Here is an 18,862-nt window from a genome sequence, read left to right as displayed (position 1 = left end):
TTGGTCAGGTATATTATGCGTATATTTAGGACAGTTACTCCCCCTTATTCTGCGAGTCACGTGACTCTCTGTCACCGGTGAGGTGACAATTGTCACCTCGTGTGAAGTGACTCTCCATGTAAATCAAATGGAGAGTCACCTCACACGAGGTGACTATTGTCACCTCACCGGTGACAGAGAGCCACGTGACTCGCAGAATAGGGTTGACTATCTGGTCAACTTAAGACTAATGCCTTATATCTATGGAACTGATTTGGGTTTTATAGTTAGTCTCAAACTTTGAACCGTTTTCCTTATCCAACTCAGTTGCTGTTCGTCTCAATTAAAAATTGCGGCTACTGTTGACTAACCGTTGGACTAGCGTATCGCCACAGAACAGAAGTGGAACTTCGGATAACAAAGTTGCTCGACTCTTTTGGCGAACACTAGCGCACGTAGCGGTAGAAGGCATCTTTTGCCTGCAGTCAAGATAGGCAGCATGCTATGATAGTGTGAGTGCACATAGAAGCCCGTGTGGAACGCATCGCTTGTTGAGCAGAAAAAACGAGCCACTTTTTGATTCACCGATTTGTTTGCACTTCCCCTTCTGTTCTGTGGTATCGCTGTTTTTCCTGGTATCATCCTTCGTTCGTACGTTTTTATTCACTCGGCTACGTCATTACTGACTGCTCTTGTCAACTGTGTACTTTTGCTTTCATATGATATCCTGGTAGTGCTTAAGCCTTGATCAAATGCCCGCAGTTATGACTCCCTTCTTTCTTCCTAGTAGATCTAACGGGATTCCCCGTGACGAGCTCTCCAGCCTGGCGCTGAAAAGTGGTACCCACTACCCACTCGTGGGCTTCAACGGACTTGTTCCGCTGATCTTTAGACTACATCCATGAAGCTTGCAATTGAAATCAATCAATATGTTTGCATGTGTTTGACCTGATACTGGTTCTGCCAATCTTGATGCTACCCAGAGCTTCGACTTCGGTTGCTTGGGGAACCGATTCACCACTGCTTCTGTTTCGGTTCACTGCTGCTACTGATCACTCCGTTTACTGTAACTTGCTGTTGCTTCTGATTGTATACTTTAACTGATCTGGCGCTCCCATTCGCCACGCCTTACCAAGTCTTGCAAGTATGTATTGAGTTTGGGAATGGAGCACATATGTTGAAGACACATTCTACGTGACGTTACAGCGGTTTTTGCCTGTTTTGACGTAGGACTACGTCTTTGTCGACCGTACAGGGGCGCAAATAAAAAAAAGTGTGACGAAATAGTGTCAGGTTTGGAACGCTTATAACATGAACATTTATTAATGAAATTCAGATTTAATTAAACCATTAGATTCAGATTGAATGTAAGATTTCTTTGGTATAAAGCCCGACCAACCATTCGTGAAACTTCTTCAAAGTTCTTTATACAGAAATAAAGATTTATGTCGGCAATTCTTTACTTTAAATTTTCTATGATTTTGATGTACACATTTAAAAATCTTTTTTGATCGATACTTACATTATAGATTATTTCTTCATCGGTCATATGATAGTAATCTATTAAGGTGCCATACTAATTTTCTTTTAATTTCGATATGTCACATAGACTTTAGTATTCTTTGCAAATATTCATCAATAAATATTTAAATACTGATATCATCGTAACTTTGAACTTTGACAAAGAACAACAAAGATTGCTATCGATGCACATTTATAATCTCCTTGTTATCGATTTGCATCGCTTTTTAAAGAGAGTTCGAGACACACCAGGTGACAGATGGCAATGTTTATATTATTTATCGACATATTCGGCATTTCATCGGAAGAAGCAATCTGCCGGTAAATGAACGAGAAGACCGATGGCCGCGACGCAGCAAATGTTTACAATTGTAGTTCTTCAAGTTTACGTCTATATATTTAATAACCCGTTATAGCATGCGTGGTGGGATTCTCGGCATTTGGAACCCAATGAGGAAAATTGATACCTTTCTGACCTCTATTACATTTTTGAGACTATTACATGGCTGACTGGTTGATGGTTATGACAAATAAATTTATATAAATATTGAATTCATGTACAGAAATTTCAATACACCACATAAAGGGTGATACGGTCAAAATTTGGTCAATATCAACTTGACGTATTTCTTTCAATTTTGCATTTAAAAAACCTGAACACCCCTCATTTTGAAGGTGTGTGTGTGTAGAATGTTGCTCCTATTTTGATTTTGGAATTCACTCTTCAGTTGTCAAAATGCCGTCCAAGCAAGAAGAGCAGCGTATCAAAATTTTGCTCGCGCATCGCGAAAATCCGAGCTACTCGCACGCAAAGTTGGCAAAATCGCTAAAAGTTGCCAAATCAACCGTTACAAATGTAATTAAAGTGTTTGGGGAACGTTTGTCGACAGCCAGGAAGTCTGGATCGGGGGGAAATCGAAAACCGGAAGCCGCTGAAACGACAACGAGAGTTGCCGGTAGTTTCAAGCGAAATCCTAACCTCTCTCTCCGAGATGCCGCAAATAAGCTGGGTGTATCGTCTACAACCGTGCATCGAGCCAAAAAACGAGCCGGACTATCGACTTACAAGAAGGTAGTGACTCCAAATCGCGATGATAAACAAAATACGACGGCCAAAGCGCGATCCCGGAGGCTGTACACGACGATGCTGACGAAGTTTGACTGCGTGGTAATGGACGACGAAACCTACGTCAAAGCCGACTACAAGCAGCTTCCGGGACAGGAGTTTTATACGGCAAAAGGAAGGGGAAAGGTAGCAGATGTTTTCAAGCACATGAAACTGTCAAAGTTCGCAAAGAAATATCTGGTTTGGCAAGCCATCTGTACCTGTGGCTTGAAAAGCAGCATTTTCATAGCTTCCGGGACTGTCAACCAAGAAATTTACGTGAAAGAGTGTTTGAATAAACGTCTGCTGCCTTTCCTGAAGAAACACGGTTGTTCCGTACTGTTTTGGCCGGATTTGGCATCTTGCCATTACGGTAAAAAGGCCATGGAGTGGTACGCCGCCAACAACGTGCAGGTGGTTCCCAAGGACAAGAACCCTCCCAACACGCCAGAGCTCCGCCAAATTGAGAAATACTGGGCTATTGTCAAGCGGAACCTAAAGAAGACAAAAAAAAAACTGCTAAGAGCGAGCAGCAGTTCAAGGCAAACTGGCTTTCTGCGGCGAAGAAGGTGGACAAGGTGGCTGTACAAAATCTGATGGCAGGGGTCAAGCGTATGGCCCGGCAATTCGGATTTGGAAAAGCGGAAGCCTAACTGAATATTTTTCCTGAATTTTATACTAATTGAACTTGAAAAAGAAATTTAATTTGATTTTTTAAATAAACGATTTCACCGATTTACACGCGTTTTCCCTTGACCAAATTTTGACCGTATCACCCTTTACAAATTCCTCTGCTGTTAACAATGGTCATCGAGGAACAAACCCGTAGGTACAAATATCACCCCTGCTTCAAATTCTTTATCTATACCTGCTCCCCTCGCTGCTAACAATGTTCAGCGAATAAATGGAGCTACCTATGCTGCTTTTGCACCGGGTAGAAATCAAAGTACTAACCAACGTAATTCTAACGGAAATTTTGAAAATTTTGTCTTAGGAAGCATTACTGCCCCTAAAATGGATTTTTACAGAAATCATTAATTGAAATGATTACTGATATATGCTTAAAACTAACTCCACGTTTGATGCTATTCAAACTGAAGTAAAATTTGCGAACAATATCGTCATGACTTTGAAATTCAGTAATGGATTTTAAAGCGATAAGTATTTTAAATTGGAATGCCCAATCTCTTAGAGATAATGAAGTCGAGCTATTTAACTTTTTGAGAGTTCATAACTTGCATATTGCTGTTATAACTGAAACGTTCCTTAGAAGGTTAAAAGGGATGCAAATTATTTCATTTATCGAAATGATCGCCCTGATGGACCTTGTGGTGGCGTTGCCATCATTGTTCATAGACGTATCAAACACAAAATTCTTTCTTCATTTGAAACCAAAGTTTTTGAAACTTTGGGAGTTTCTGTTGAAACAAAATTTGGACAACTTACGTTTATAGCTGCCTATTTTCCATACCAATGCGTAGGCCAACAAAAGAATTTTCTCAAGGTTGACCTTCAAAAACTTACCCGTCATAGGTCTAAATTCTTTATTATTGGTGATTTTAATGCAAAGCACCGCTCATGGAATTATGCTCAAAGCAATTCCAATGGTAATATTCTGTTTGATGATTGTTCTGCAGACTGTACTATTCAATATCCAAACAGCCCAACATGCTTTTCTTCAGCAAGAAATCCTTCAACTATTGATTTGGTCTTAACTGATTCATGTCAACTTTGTAGCCAAACATTCTTTTGCAAACCAAAGATGATGTTAATTATGCTCTTGAATCTCTGACTTCTTCTATAGTTGAAGCAAGAGCTGCCTCAGTACCAAAATGCAAGGATAAACTCGATTCGATTATTATTGACGACGATCTTCAGCTCTTGATCCGTCTTAAAAATGTCCGTAGGAGACAATATCAAAGAACACGCGATCCTGCCATGAAAGTTATCTGGTAGGATTTGCAAAAACAAATTAAAAGGCGATTCTCTGCCCTGAGGAACAACACTTTTGAAAATAATGTTTCTAAATTAGACGCGAGTTCCAAACCCTTTTGGAAACGCACAAAAAAAATGAAAAAAAAAAACCTCAAAACCCGAGCAAAGTAGGATATCAAAATACTATCAAAATGATATCTAATTTTGTTTTTAAAATCATGTTGATAACATATTTTGATATGCATTTTTTTATTTCGGTTGAATTCATATTTTGATATTATTTTGATATTTCTAAAAAATATAATTAAAAACAAAATTTGATATTTTATAATAAGAGCATCCACATTCGTCACTCAAACCAGCATTTATTTTTATCTTCTTACGAGTCAATCAAGATGCTTGTTGTTTTCTTTATGAACAACACAAAGACAATTATGATTTTTACAGTGTTGTTTTACAACATTTATTGATATTAATCTACTGGTGAATTGAATTTGCAAATCGATATAAAATTGATTTCGTCCTGTTCGTCGTTAATACTTATACAAATACATTGTCGAATATTGTAATTTATCTTTCGTAGGCTTATAGTTGATTTCTTAGCTTATATTTAAACATGTTGTCATAAATCTCATTAACTATCAGTTCTCTCCCAACAAAATAAATATTGTCATTCATATCTGTTAAAACATGTTCGGTGCGAAGGAATTGATCATTAATAATATTATAAGAGTCAGCGTAGACTAATTTTTTACATAATTCGTGTGAATTGAATATAATTCCACTAGAATGTGTCATGAAAACGAAACTCAAAATATAAAAACTTCACGTCGTCTATTTCAATGCCATTGGATCTAACTTCAATCGTTCGTCATATTTTAACTTTTGTTATATGTCTTTAATAACAAAAGCGATTCATTATATAAAGGGTGATACGGTCAAAATTTGGTCAAGGGAAAACGCGTGTAAATCGGTGAAATCGTTTATTTAAAAAATCAAATTAAATTTCTTTTTCAAGTTCAATTAGTATAAAATTCAGGAAAAATATTCAGTTAGGCTTCCGCTTTTCCAAATCCGAATTGCCGGGCCATACGCTTGACCCCTGCCATCAGATTTTGTACAGCCACCTTGTCCACCTTCTTCGCCGCAGAAAGCCAGTTTGCCTTGAACTGCTGCTCGCTCTTAGCAGTTTTTTTTGGTCTTCTTTAGGTTCCGCTTGACAATAGCCCAGTATTTCTCAATTGGGCGGAGCTCTGGCGTGTTGGGAGGGTTCTTGTCCTTGGGAACCACCTGCACGTTGTTGGCGGCGTACCACTCCATGGCCTTTTTACCGTAATGGCAAGATGCCAAATCCGGCCAAAACAGTACGGAACAACCGTGTTTCTTCAGGAAAGGCAGCAGACGTTTATTCAAACACTCTTTCACGTAAATTTCTTGGTTGACAGTCCCGGAAGCTATGAAAATGCTGCTTTTCAAGCCACAGGTACAGATGGCTTGCCAAACCAGATATTTCTTTGCGAACTTTGACAGTTTCATGTGCTTGAAAACATCTGCTACCTTTCCCCTTCCTTTTGCCGTATAAAACTCCTGTCCCGGAAGCTGCTTGTAGTCGGCTTTGACGTAGGTTTCGTCGTCCATTACCACGCAGTCAAACTTCGTCAGCATCGTCGTGTACAGCCTCCGGGATCGCGCTTTGGCCGTCGTATTTTGTTTATCATCGCGATTTGGAGTCACTACCTTCTTGTAAGTCGATAGTCCGGCTCGTTTTTTGGCTCGATGCACGGTTGTAGACGATACACCCAGCTTATTTGCGGCATCTCGGAGAGAGAGGTTAGGATTTCGCTTGAAACTACCGGCAACTCTCTTTGTCGTCTCAGCGGCTTCCGGTTTTCGATTTCCCCCCGATCCAGACTTCCTGGCTGTCGACAAACGTTCCCCAAACACTTTAATTACATTTGTAACGGTTGATTTGGCAACTTTTAGCGATTTTGCCAACTTTGCGTGCGAGTAGCTCGGATTTTCGCGATGCGCGAGCAAAATTTTGATACGCTGCTCTTCTTGCTTGGACGGCATTTTGACAACTGAAGAGTGAATTCCAAAATCAAAATAGGAGCAACATTCTACACACACACACCTTCAAAATGAGGGGTGTTCAGGTTTTTTAAATGCAAAATTGAAAGAAATACGTCAAGTTGATATTGACCAAATTTTGACCGTATCACCCTTTACTTTCTTGAAATTTGTACCACTGGATGATTATTTCCAGTTCTGTACTTTAATAGGCAACATTCGCAGTTTATTGACAACATTTTTTGATTTTGAATCTTGATATCAACCAATCGATTTCAAAACATTCAGATTACTAAATTTGATGTCATGATATCAAAGTAAAAACATTTTTTTCTACCGTAGTTATAATAACATATTGATTACTTCTTTTGTTTATTATTAACGAAATTACTATTATTAACCAGCAACGTTTATGTTCCATTCGTGATTTTTTTTTTTCATTTTGGTCAAGGAATCGAAAATATCTTCAAATGACAAAATGACAAACGATCAACGAACCGAATGATAGCGCTATATCAGAAGTGGAAAGCAATAATGATATAATCTCGGATATAATATTCTTCCTTATTTTTTTTTCAGTTCAGCTTTGAACCTCTTCGGATACGGTTGTGTATAAGTTTGTTTCTGTTTTGTGCGTGCGTTCGCTGATTTTGCCAGATTAGCGCTGGCACTCTGCCTCCCGGACGGTTATACGTGTGTGATTGGTGGTTTTCCCGCTTTCCAAGAAGTTTTGGAATCGAAAAAGAAAACGTGATGCATCATGTTTGCAGGCATCAGAAGAGATGTCGCTATCTGCGTTGTTTGTTTTTTTCTTCGCTTGTGCTCCTGGTACAGAAATTTGTGGCGTCGCGTGTGATAGTTTTTGATTTCAGTTTGTTTACGCGTTGTATGATTTTGTGGGCGGTCGCTACGTGTTCGCGTTATGGAGCAATCGACTACATTCGACCAGAGGATTGATCCCCGTAGGGCGGGTCTATGATCGGAGCTACTACACCAAGCGTGACATAGCTGCTTGCAAGGGATTCAGTTTGACTGATTTGGTGAGATTGTTCCTTTTTTCTACTTTTGTCTATTTAAACTTAATTTCTATGAATGCGTATCGTTTGGAATCATTTGATTCGGATGAGACTCTTAACTTTTATTTGTTTATATTGTGTTTCAATCGGTATTCTTAAGAACTTCACAAAATAAGGTTTCAATATTTAAATTGAGCAGCTCGACTAGTCTGATGACTGCCGCTTTTGCTTACTGAGTAGAAGACCGTGGGGGATCCACATTGTAAAGATTCCCTATTTTCAGCTTTTTTACAGGCTGGAGTTGTTGTTTGAACCATTTCGTTTATCAATTTAATTTATCTGTATAACAATTATTCACAAGCATTCTTCCAGGTCAATTCAAGAATAGTTTGATGATGATAAATCTTTCTTATATTCACATTACAGTTATGACCCGATCCTGTCAACCTCTCCGCGCATCATACTGTTATTTTTCAATAATTCCACATAATTGTAATTTCATACCTTCCTCCTTCAAGATGAATGTTTAAGATACGCATACTTTGCTAGCTGACAAAATGGGGTCATTGCTGCATAATTATTCTCTTTTTGCAGCCTTCATTCAGACTGGATCTATTGATTTAAATTATTTGAGTTTTCTTCCAGGTCTTTGATGACGGAACATCATTAGATTTATACTGTAATGATTCACTCTTACAGCTTTCACCCTAGTTTTGTTTGTTGATTTGATTTGTTTGAATTGGTTTTCAGCTCTTTGGTGTTGGCAGTCGCGGGCGATCAATTTTGCTCATGCTCATGCTCTAAGTTTATTTTCAGCATTTCGATGATGGAACGTCTTCAGATTTATATTATAATGGGGCTTATTACGGGTGTCACATCACGGTGAAAAGTTGTCACTTGTTGTCACTTGTCGTCACGGTGAAGTGATTCCCATTTGATTTGTACGGTAATCACGGCTCTTATTCTGAGTATCACTTGCTTATCACCGTGTAGTGACACCCGAAATAAGGCCCAAGGATACACCATTTGGTTTTGGCTTCGGGCTAATCCAAGTATAATGCATGATAACACTGATTCATTTAAAACCATGGTCGCATCACTTATCAAGGTGAATCCTGATCCAACGAACCCAACTTACTAACAAATTCTCCTTTTCTGTGTCTTTTGTTGGAGTGCAGAGGTAAACACGGCCCACAAACAACAAAGGTCACTCTAATATTCCTTCCCTACTCTCACCTGATTGCAAGGACGTGGCCGGCGCCGTTATTGATCTACAACATATAGAGTCACTGAAACTTGTACAATGAGAATGGACGGTCACTCCCAGCCCCATTCAGTTGATTTATTGTACAATTTCACTGATTCTGATCAATCACGGAGTAGCAACCATTGATATGTGCAGTCAATCTAAGCTAAGCTAGCTATTAGTTATCGTATATGTATAGTGTTTATAGTACTACATATCATTCATTATTAACTTTACATCATTTAGTATTATTGTAAATTACATTTTATTATACTTAATTCTTAATGTTAGCTATTATAAGCGGCTCCAGGGAAGCATAGTGCCAGCTTGAAAAGAAATCTGAATCGTTCATTATCTGTTTTGTAAAAATCTTGTGTTTATTGTATCTTGTTACATGGCATTATAACGCATTTTCAATATTACATTACATTTAAATAAGTATTAACCCGGTTACACACATTTCAGGTCATCCAGGTCTTAAATAAGATGGGATCAGTTCCTTTTATCAACAGTTGTGATATTGCATCATATGCCGAAAATATATGAATTATCGCGTATTTCTGTTGTTCATTACATTCCATGTTTTGCCGTGGAGTGTTTTGGTTTTGAGATGCTCGATAACCTTAGAGGGACCGGTTTTGCTTAATGAGCAGAATATCATGGGTTTAATCCTAAGCTCTCCCACAACATAACACAACACAAACATATCAAGTATCATTCTAGCTAAACATATTTATTTGCATAACATAACCTGGAAATTTCAGGGTTACATCTTCCTTATTGGGAGCTGAGGAGACATAGAGCTGCATCATATTGTATGTAAAATAATTATTATTTTCGTTGCGGAATACCAGTTTTTTTTATCCATATAAATCTATTTTCATTATTACGTATTTTAATGTTCTGATATCTTTCATTTCTCCATTACATATGTTTACTATATATATAAATAAATACTGGGTTGGGAGGGAGCATCAGGGTATCATTTGACCTGGAACTGGACGATTGGAGTGGTATGACAACCGGAGTCTAGGAGGGAATAAACACTATCATTTTCTTTATCCTACCGATTCGATTGTGATGGTGTGAATTCTACTCCAACAGTTTCATGGAGATTGACGCGCCCTTCTTAACAAACCATCCTGTATTGCGAATTGCGTTATTCGATTTGTTGGATCGTATCGTTGGAAGGAGATTCTTAAATTCCCGTGGATTTCGCGTAAGTGCCTCTGCTTACGGGTCCACCCCACCGTTTTCGGCCCTTCATACAGCGATATTGTGAATTCAGATCGGTAGCTCAAATTGATCTTGCTATTAAGTGCAGCTCCATACAAGACAAGATCTTCGAAGGGATGGTGGCTACCTTACATACATATTCTTCCTTATTTTTTTTTTCATGACTTGCAGCTCGTGCGACACAGAACACTCGGTGCGGTAGAAGGAAACGAGTAAATTGTTGGCAAACTGCTTCACGAAGTAAAACCGAAGATGATACACGTGTGTTAATGGGATTTTTTTGTTATGTCTTTTCTCGATTCAGATCAAGCTATGTCCTTCTACCACTCACCTAATTTTGACAGTAAAACTGAGGGCTGATTAGTTTGATTGAATTATGGTGATCGTAAAACGCTTGTTAAATATCAATAATTAAAGACAAAGTTAGAAGAATAAAGAGAACTTAAAAGAAGGACTTCGGATAATTGACAAGGTGATTTTATAACAACCTTATTTCAAAATACACTTATTCTTTATCAAGACAGAAGAAAATATGATTTTTTTACCAGTTCAGAGAAAAATAGAGTTCAGCTTTGGACCCATATGATACGGTTATTAGTTACAACCCTTGTTTTCTCTAAATTGGCAATATAAGATAACAAAACTAATTTGTTTAGGAAGTAGCGGTAGTTAGTTTATATTGTATAGCATTGCGGAAGCAACTTGCTTTGCCTTGTCCAAGCCAACAAGAATCTCACCAAGCTTCAATGCGAAATCGAAAGCTGTACCAGGGCCACGGCTAGTAACAAGATTTCCATCAACCACCACGGTTTTGTCCTCAACATAGCTATGGAATAACGGGAATAACGTAGCAAGAGAAAAGTAGTACAAACTAGGCAGAAAAATGTGACGTTAACTTACGTGTACTTGCCGGAAAACTGATCCTTGAAGGAGGGATACGACGTCAATGTTTTTCCCAGGGCAATCGAATGATGCAAAAGCACTGTTGGAGCTGTTAAAGCAATTAAACAATACCTAATTGAATTGTCCCAGACGGTATTCAATCAACTTTATATCATGTACCTGCACAAATGGCACCAATGAGCTTTCCTTTGGATTCAAACGACTTCAACACTTCGCCCAATTTTGAGGAACCTGCCATGGCCTTAGAACCACCAAGACCTCCCGGAAGAGCAATTGCGTCGAAATCTTCCTGGATAAATTAAAACATTGTGTATACTTCGTAGCTTGAAGTTAGCTTACTGCCCATAAACGCATAATAGTTCTATTAGAATAGGAAATCAAGCAAAGATGTGACTTGACTGGTATGCTTTTATGGGCAGTATAGATTTACTTACATTCGCAGCCTCATCCAAAGTTATATCTGCATTGATAACTACATCTCGGGAACACTTCACCGTTTTATCGCTGATTCCTGCAACAGTTACGTTGACCTATTGGAGTAAATATTGATGGTTAAAAAAAACAGAAGGTGACCTTTCGAAATATCAAAATTTCGGTATTACGTTAAGTAGGTACTTACACCACATCTTCGCAGAACGTCAACGCAAATAACAAACTCCATTTCCTCTGCACCATGAGGTAACAACATAAGAAGTTTTTTCGTCATTTTACAACTTTATCGGGAAATCTTAGCGCTTGAAAATCCAAGAAAAATAATATTTTCCGAATCGATACCGGCAGAATTATATGACAGTGCAGCTTTTGCGTTTTTGTTTTGATGTAAATTACATTAGGGGCCATTAAAAAATGACGTCCTTTCTTTATGTGGGTGGGGGGGAGGTTATGTGTCATGAGGAAGGTGGAGGGGTATATTAATGCGACGTCCAACGAGAAAACATATGAATTAATAAGACCATTCAAAAATAATATATAATCCTATTAGTGCAAAGAAACGATTTAAATTTTAAAGTTTCACAAACTTCGGATAATTTTACTAATAGATTAATTTATTTGCACAGGTGTGAGATCCAAAATTTGTTACACCATGCATGTAACAGACGGGAGGGGAGGAGCAAAAAATGCTAAAATTTTATAACGTCATATTTGATCTCCTCTTAAATGCTGCACACCCTGAACACATGCACATCAAATCCAATGACGTTTATATAAGGTCTAGGAAGTATTTTATTTATGATTTGAGAACTTTAATGGTAATAGTTATGGTAGTCGGTAAGGTTCATAGCTGGTTTTGTGACATCCATCAACTTTATGTGGAATATATCGCGAATTGGTTGCCTGTAAATTACTAATTACCAATTCGCGATATATTCCACGTAAGGTTGACCGATAATACTAAACTATTAATGGACCTTACTGGCTACCATAACCATTACCATTAAAGTTCTCAAACCATAAGTAAAAAGGTTTTAATATAGTCCTCTCTCCGAAAATGTATGAAGAAAACATCTATTTTGAATGGAAATGGTTCTTAACAACCCATTATTTGTAAGGTTCACTTCCAAAGAACCATAATACATAAGGTTAAAACTTTATCACACAAGCGTTCATGTAAAGTTCCATGACCATTTCAGTTAAAGTTTAGCAGGGATTATAAACCATTTTTAACCATTTTCGGTAATGTCAAGTTATGGTTCGCTTTTATGCGGGTCATCCTGCAGCAGAATTTGCACCTCCAGTATCAAATTTAACAATGTGCAATTAGTGAAATTTTCTGCTAAACCGGCTGAAACCGAGCTTCCAAAGGAAGGCTTGATCAGAGATGTTATGCCTCAGAACATCCCGGTGGCGCCGACTGGGATTGAACCCAGAACTGCTGGGGTGAGCGGCAATTACACTTACCACTACACCACCGGCGCCGCTTGTAAACGTGCAAACTTGCTCGGTATTTCTCCTATTTTTTTTTAACATGTTTCTTGTTTCGCCCTAATCACAATTTGCTCTGGAATTTCTCAGCTGCCCTGCAACCAATTAATTATATGATTTGAGTAGTAGCTATACTGAAGATCCGAGAGATGTCGCCCCTTCAGTGGTAGGAAAATCATTTTTGCAGTATGGAGAATATTAGAAAATCCACGATTTGTGACTAAGCATGCTTTCACAGAAGGAAACAAATAAACGAGTGTTTACCTTATCACCATAGTAATGTACTCGTGCAATTTTTGTGCATCTAAAACTGTCCATAAAGACGATAATGAATAAAAACTGAAAATTTTCATGCATTTCCAAATGGTTTCCTACCATTCCCATACATTCGAAAGTGACTGGCCCTCTGGATGTGGATGATGTCAAAAACAACAAAACATGATTAATTACTGAGCTGATTTTCTGTATATAGCTATCCCCCGAAGAACGCGTTATCCACTGAGTTGCACCCACCGCTTTTTCTCGGCGGCGTTTCATCCAGTCGGTTTGATTTTTTGCTTGTGAGTAGTGCCAATCTCGGTGCCAATGGAGAACTAGTCACTCGCAGAAAATCAGAGCACTTGGTTGAAAACCCACCAAGAAAAAGCGGTGGTTGGAACTCAGTGGGCAACGCGTTCATCGGGGGAAAGCTGTGTAACCATAGAGGTAACTCTAAGACTAGTAGGTCCAGAAGAAACGTGCTCAACTTTTTGGCTCAGCTCTGGTACTATCTTCGGTCCCAAGCTAATCGATTCACCCCTCGAAACATAGGAAAATCCACTAACCCCTCATTTTATCTGTCAAACTTTCATACCGAATCAAAACAAACATTGTGTAGTACACACAAAGAAAAATCGTTAATAAAATTAATAAAAGCATCGGTGAAATTAAAAGCTTGCGTTAGTTCTTTTTGGTAGAAAGCTGGGTACTGCGGAGTCGACCAATTTTATTATGCAAGCCAATGGAAAACTGCTTGAAAATTTTCTCAAGTTTAAAACTAGTTTGCTCTTTTTCAGTTGATTTTCGCCAAAAGCTCTGAGCCAGGAGTGCTCGAACCCCCATGACTCTATCAAAGTTTGTTTACATACATGTTTCGCAAAGGCTTGTTATACTGTAATTGAAAACTCAGCTGCCTCATAAAAATTATTCTGGTCTTTATACTTTCATCACTGAGCCTGTTGGTTTTTGTCTTTGAGCTTAAAATTAAGAATGTGTTATAAAAAAGTAAAGATCATTACAATGCTTGATGGTAGATAAGAACTGTAACTGCATTTGCTACTTCTGAATATTTGGCTCCAGCTTGACAATTCACACTGGCTCCCAAGTGACAAGCACCTTGAGTGAGTCCGCAGTAGAATGGTAGAAAGCGGTTAACTTTTAAATCGAAAGTTTGTCAACTGTCAGTTTAAAAGTTGCCCTCTCATGACTTTTAAAAGTTTAAACTTTCAAATAAATTGTTCTACTGTCAAATTAAAAGCGTGGCATGGTTGAAATTAAATGCGTATTATTTTGACATGAAAGTACGGTATACTTTAAATGAAAATAATTGTTATTTTAATCCAAAATTAAATATTTTTATTTCAAAAGTAGTATATTCAATATAGCAACATCCTTTTAATTAAAAATTACAAATTCATTTATTTCTCTATTTTTTATTCAAAATTTGATATCATTGTCTGGTTCCGCACTGCATATTCGTCGGATTGAATAGGCAGTTCCGTCAGCTAAACCTGCTAGGGCCTTCTCTAACATCTTGCACCACTGTAGGCCACGAAATGTCTCCGATAGACAGTGCATGATTGATGCTCGTGGCCTACTGGCGATTCGCCGCTGCCTGAGGATGCCATTTTCCGCAAATTCCTGGTGCAAGCGTGTTTCCCATCCTACAATTTCAAAAGCAATCAATCAATAAATATTATTTGTTCCACGGAATAGAATTTCAAATTACCGGATTGAGTCGCTCAGAAAAGGATCAACGCCGGATTCCCTTAGTGAGCATTCACGACTAAATTTTGTAGCGCGCAAAACGCGGCTAACGGTTTTCCGTCTTCTGGATCGTTCCCTGGCTCGATAAACGGACGGCTTAAGCGCCACCTCCAAGGAGGACCGTCCGTCGAGTCTTGTTTGCCCGGCTAGAAACCCGACCTCAGGGCGGGTTTGTTCAATCAGAACCAAAAATTTAATTTCAAAACGAAACAGAAAACTCAAACAGCACGATGGATCGAGATTCTCCGCACAAAGAGGTCGCCACAATCGCGACGAGAGAATAGTTGATGCTATCGGTCGTTCTACCTACTCACGAAAACAACACTCACCAGTATCATCACCGGAGGAACTCACTTATTCAAAGACCCCCGCCGATCGAGACACGTGAGTGGAGAGACTGATTTCCCAGGCAGTCTAACCTGGCGTACAAGAACATCAACACAAAAAAGTAGAACGACGCGAAATGTGAGAATTCTCGAAACCAAAAAATAAGTTACATGGGAAACTTTAACATTTAACGGAAAAACATTTATTGGGATAAACTACTATAAAACATTTTAGTAAGTTTATTTAATTGCATAACCTAGGTTTTCATTATTCGTGTTTCTTCCTCTCTAGTTCCCTACTGTGTGCGGATTTTGATCTAGTGATCGCTAGCTAGTTGTTCTCATCGAGCTCTTCGTGCTGTGTGTGTGGTGTCGTTAACGCATGCGCATGGTTAGATTAATTGTTGGGTTTACTCACGGTACCGAAATAGCTGCCTGATGAATTGGTCGGCAAAGCAGATACCGGCTGGTTTGCGGCGGTATTGTGGCTATCGCCCGAAATGCGGCGATTGGCGATGATGCTGTGGAAATTCCCAGTCGATGGATGGTCTCGAAGCTGGTACTGAAATCACGCCGAAATGAATTGGCGCTGTAGACGACGTTGGGGCGTCGATGTTTTACACGTGGCGGAAATGGCAAAATGGCCGCTCTGTCGAAACGGTTTGTTTCCTTCCGGCTATCCCCTCAAGCCAGGACTTTTGACACAGAATCGTGGGGTCGAGAGTCACGCTTTATCTCGAGATGCGGTGTGCCGAGCTTCGGCCGTATATCGCTAGAAGCGAATCCTACATAAAAAGCCGTCGAACGGCTGTTCGACGCGTTAACAATAAAATTTCCACACAAAACAATTATCCACCAATTTACCTTTTCTCTACACAGCAAAAAAAAATGTAATATCGATTAACGTAATTCAAGCTGATGTATGAAATAATGATGTAATAGCAAAACGCAGATACAATATTATGGTGCATACCACCCTTAAAACGATAAGCTAACGATTATGTGTAGCACTCGAATAATGAATGTTTGTATATGTATTGTAGAAATGAACGCAATGATGGTAAACAATAAATAACACAGCGAGCTGGCACTCGAGGTCAGATTCTGTTGGCTGCAGAACAAACAACACTTGTTTTTTGATTCCTCCGACTCATGTTATAAAATTCCTGTAAATAATAGGTAAAAGAATTATTAAAAACTAATGGATATAAAAGTGGCGACGAGTGTGAAATTTTGGACGCGTGTAAAAAGATTTCTGTGTGCATTAGTGCTGAAGAAGCTTTACTTCGTCTACCGACTGGCTGAAATCTACGGTATGGCTGCGGAGTTGCATCGGTGACTGAACTATCCGTTTAAAGCCAACTGGCTGCTAAGTGAAAACGAGTAGGAGAATTACCAGATTGCAACATTGTACGGAAGATTGAGATGGAATTCCATCAGCCCTGGCTTGAAGTAAGCCAATGTTATTATTTGTTTGTTGTTTTGATAAGACCAAGGGTAAGATATCATCATGGTGGGTGAGTAAAAAGACTATTTGCGAGAAAATTAATGTTCTATGTCTTATAAAAAGTGACGACCGCAATGACTGCAGCATAAATGTGCTTAAAGCACCATTTTATTTTTGGTAGTGATGTATTATGAACGATAATAAATAAAGAATGAAAGGAGGAATTGTTAATACAAAAATGGACAAACGACAGTATTCCATAGGACAAAGTTTGAAGAAGTTCAAGACAATAAAAATAAGAGTGGGTTTCTTTTGTTTCTTTTGTTTAGGTTTGCATGTGTGGAATTCCACATCGGCCAAGTGGCTGATTGTTGTGATCCATCTGGATATACATGTGTGATGCAATGGTGGATTGTTGCTAAAGTGAATCATTTTCCCGCTTGATGAATATGGAGGATGCTTCGAAGCGGTGCTGGACGGAAACATCCGTATATGGACACCAAGCAGTTCGTTTTTTATATAGGTCAATTGGGCCAGCTTGGTCGCCAACGGGGTTGCCCTATTAGACGATAATAATGTCAGTATTGAAAGGGTTTTTTTTTGTGAACGCCAATGGGCCGAATAGAACCGTAAATTTACTTACTGGTAAGGTTTGTGTTTAAATGAAAGTTGTCGGAATTCCGTAAATGTGATGTTTTCACTGTGATTTGTTATTTCAGAAATAATCAAGTTGCCTTTGATTTTTGAAGTTCTCCTTATTGAGCTGATTTATTAAACGCGAAAATTAAAATACGTAGTCCACGTTCAAATATTAGTATTTTGAAGTAATAGATAATTTTAAGGGAGAAGAACTATGGTGCATACCACCCTTAAAACGATAAGCTAACGATTATGTGTAGCACTCGAATAATGAATGTTTGTATATGTATTGTAGAAATGAACGCAATGATGGTAAACAATAAATAACACAGCGAGCTGGCACTCGAGGTCAGATTCTGTTGGCTGCAGAACAAACAACACTTGTTTTTTGATTCCTCCGACTCATGTTATAAAATTCCTGTAAATAATAGGTAAAAGAATTATTAAAAACTAATGGATATAAAAAATATTACATCAATGGATGTAATTTTGTTCGCAAAATCGATGTACATTGTACAATGTGATATTACACAACCGATGGATTGACCTGGTTGCAGCAGTTTCGATGTAATATTCAACAACTTTTTTTGCTGTGTACGTACGCACACACAAAAATTGACCGCACGTCAACTTTGACCTAACTGATGAACTTTAGGCTACACGAAGGAAACAAAAAGTAACATTAAATTCGATCACTAGACTTCTCACATTTTTTATAGGTATATAACTACACTCAAAAAAATTGTCACATATCTAATGGATGAAAACCATGTGAATTTCACATAGCTTTCATGTGATCACATAGCTAAAAATCCCACCACAAAATCACATGAATATTATGAGGCCGATGAAATTCATATGAAAAATCATATAGAATTAACGTGATCGCATAAATGTTATGTGAAATTCAGATGAATTCCATTAATTTTGTTTATGGATGAAAATCATTTGCGTTTCCAATGGAAGCTACATGAAAACTATTTTCGGTGTACGGTTGACACTAATCACATACAAAGCGTGATTGGTTAACCCTAATAAAAATAACCATAAAAGAGAGCTTAACGACGTGTTCGGGGTATCATCCAAACCATTTGTGGTATAGTTTACCCATCCGGGATTCAGTTCGTTTATGGTATTTGTTTATTAGGGAAAGGACAGCCGAAAAACAGTGGTAGGTGCACGGTACGTACCACCCTCCGAATATATGGAGGGATTACTGTGTGTGAATTTGTCGTTTTCAAATGGATTTTGCTTCGTCTACAACTTGGCAGCACTGGTGTGAGTTGTCAGTCAGCGAGTCATCATCATCAACGATCAACCATCATGCTGAACATTGCATTAGGTCCTAAGTAACATTGTCAGATTCTCTTCGCCGGCTTTCTCTTTGTATCCCCACGACCATGTAAATATATTGCCAGGTATTTTCAGCATACATATCGTTAAAATAAGCTTTTATCTAGCACCTAATGTGACAAACACAACAAGAAAAGG

The 18,862-nt window shown here is 38.4% G+C and overlaps 1 protein-coding gene across 1 annotated transcript; it reads right to left on the bottom strand.

Moving 5' to 3' along the window:
- Window positions 1-10,743: 10,743 nt before the first annotated feature.
- LOC135700175 (protein dj-1beta-like) lies at window positions 10,744-11,756 on the bottom strand. Its single transcript, XM_065220595.1, has 5 exons — window positions 11,631-11,756; window positions 11,446-11,541; window positions 11,171-11,300; window positions 11,009-11,099; window positions 10,744-10,934 (listed from the first exon to the last, which is right to left on the bottom strand). Exons 1-5 carry the CDS (start codon window positions 11,715-11,717, stop codon window positions 10,778-10,780), a joined length of 561 nt encoding a protein of 186 aa, XP_065076667.1. The 5' UTR covers window positions 11,718-11,756; the 3' UTR covers window positions 10,744-10,777.
- Window positions 11,757-18,862: the final 7,106 nt, after the last annotated feature.

Source organism: Ochlerotatus camptorhynchus, unplaced genomic scaffold, assembly GCF_037179485.1.
Source record: "Ochlerotatus camptorhynchus isolate MF236.1 unplaced genomic scaffold, CSIRO-AGI_Acam_v1.1 ptg000130l, whole genome shotgun sequence".
Taxonomy (NCBI): domain Eukaryota; kingdom Metazoa; phylum Arthropoda; class Insecta; order Diptera; family Culicidae; genus Ochlerotatus; species Ochlerotatus camptorhynchus.
Note: the sequence above shows the minus strand (reverse complement) of the source record. Positions and strands in the feature narration are given on the sequence as shown.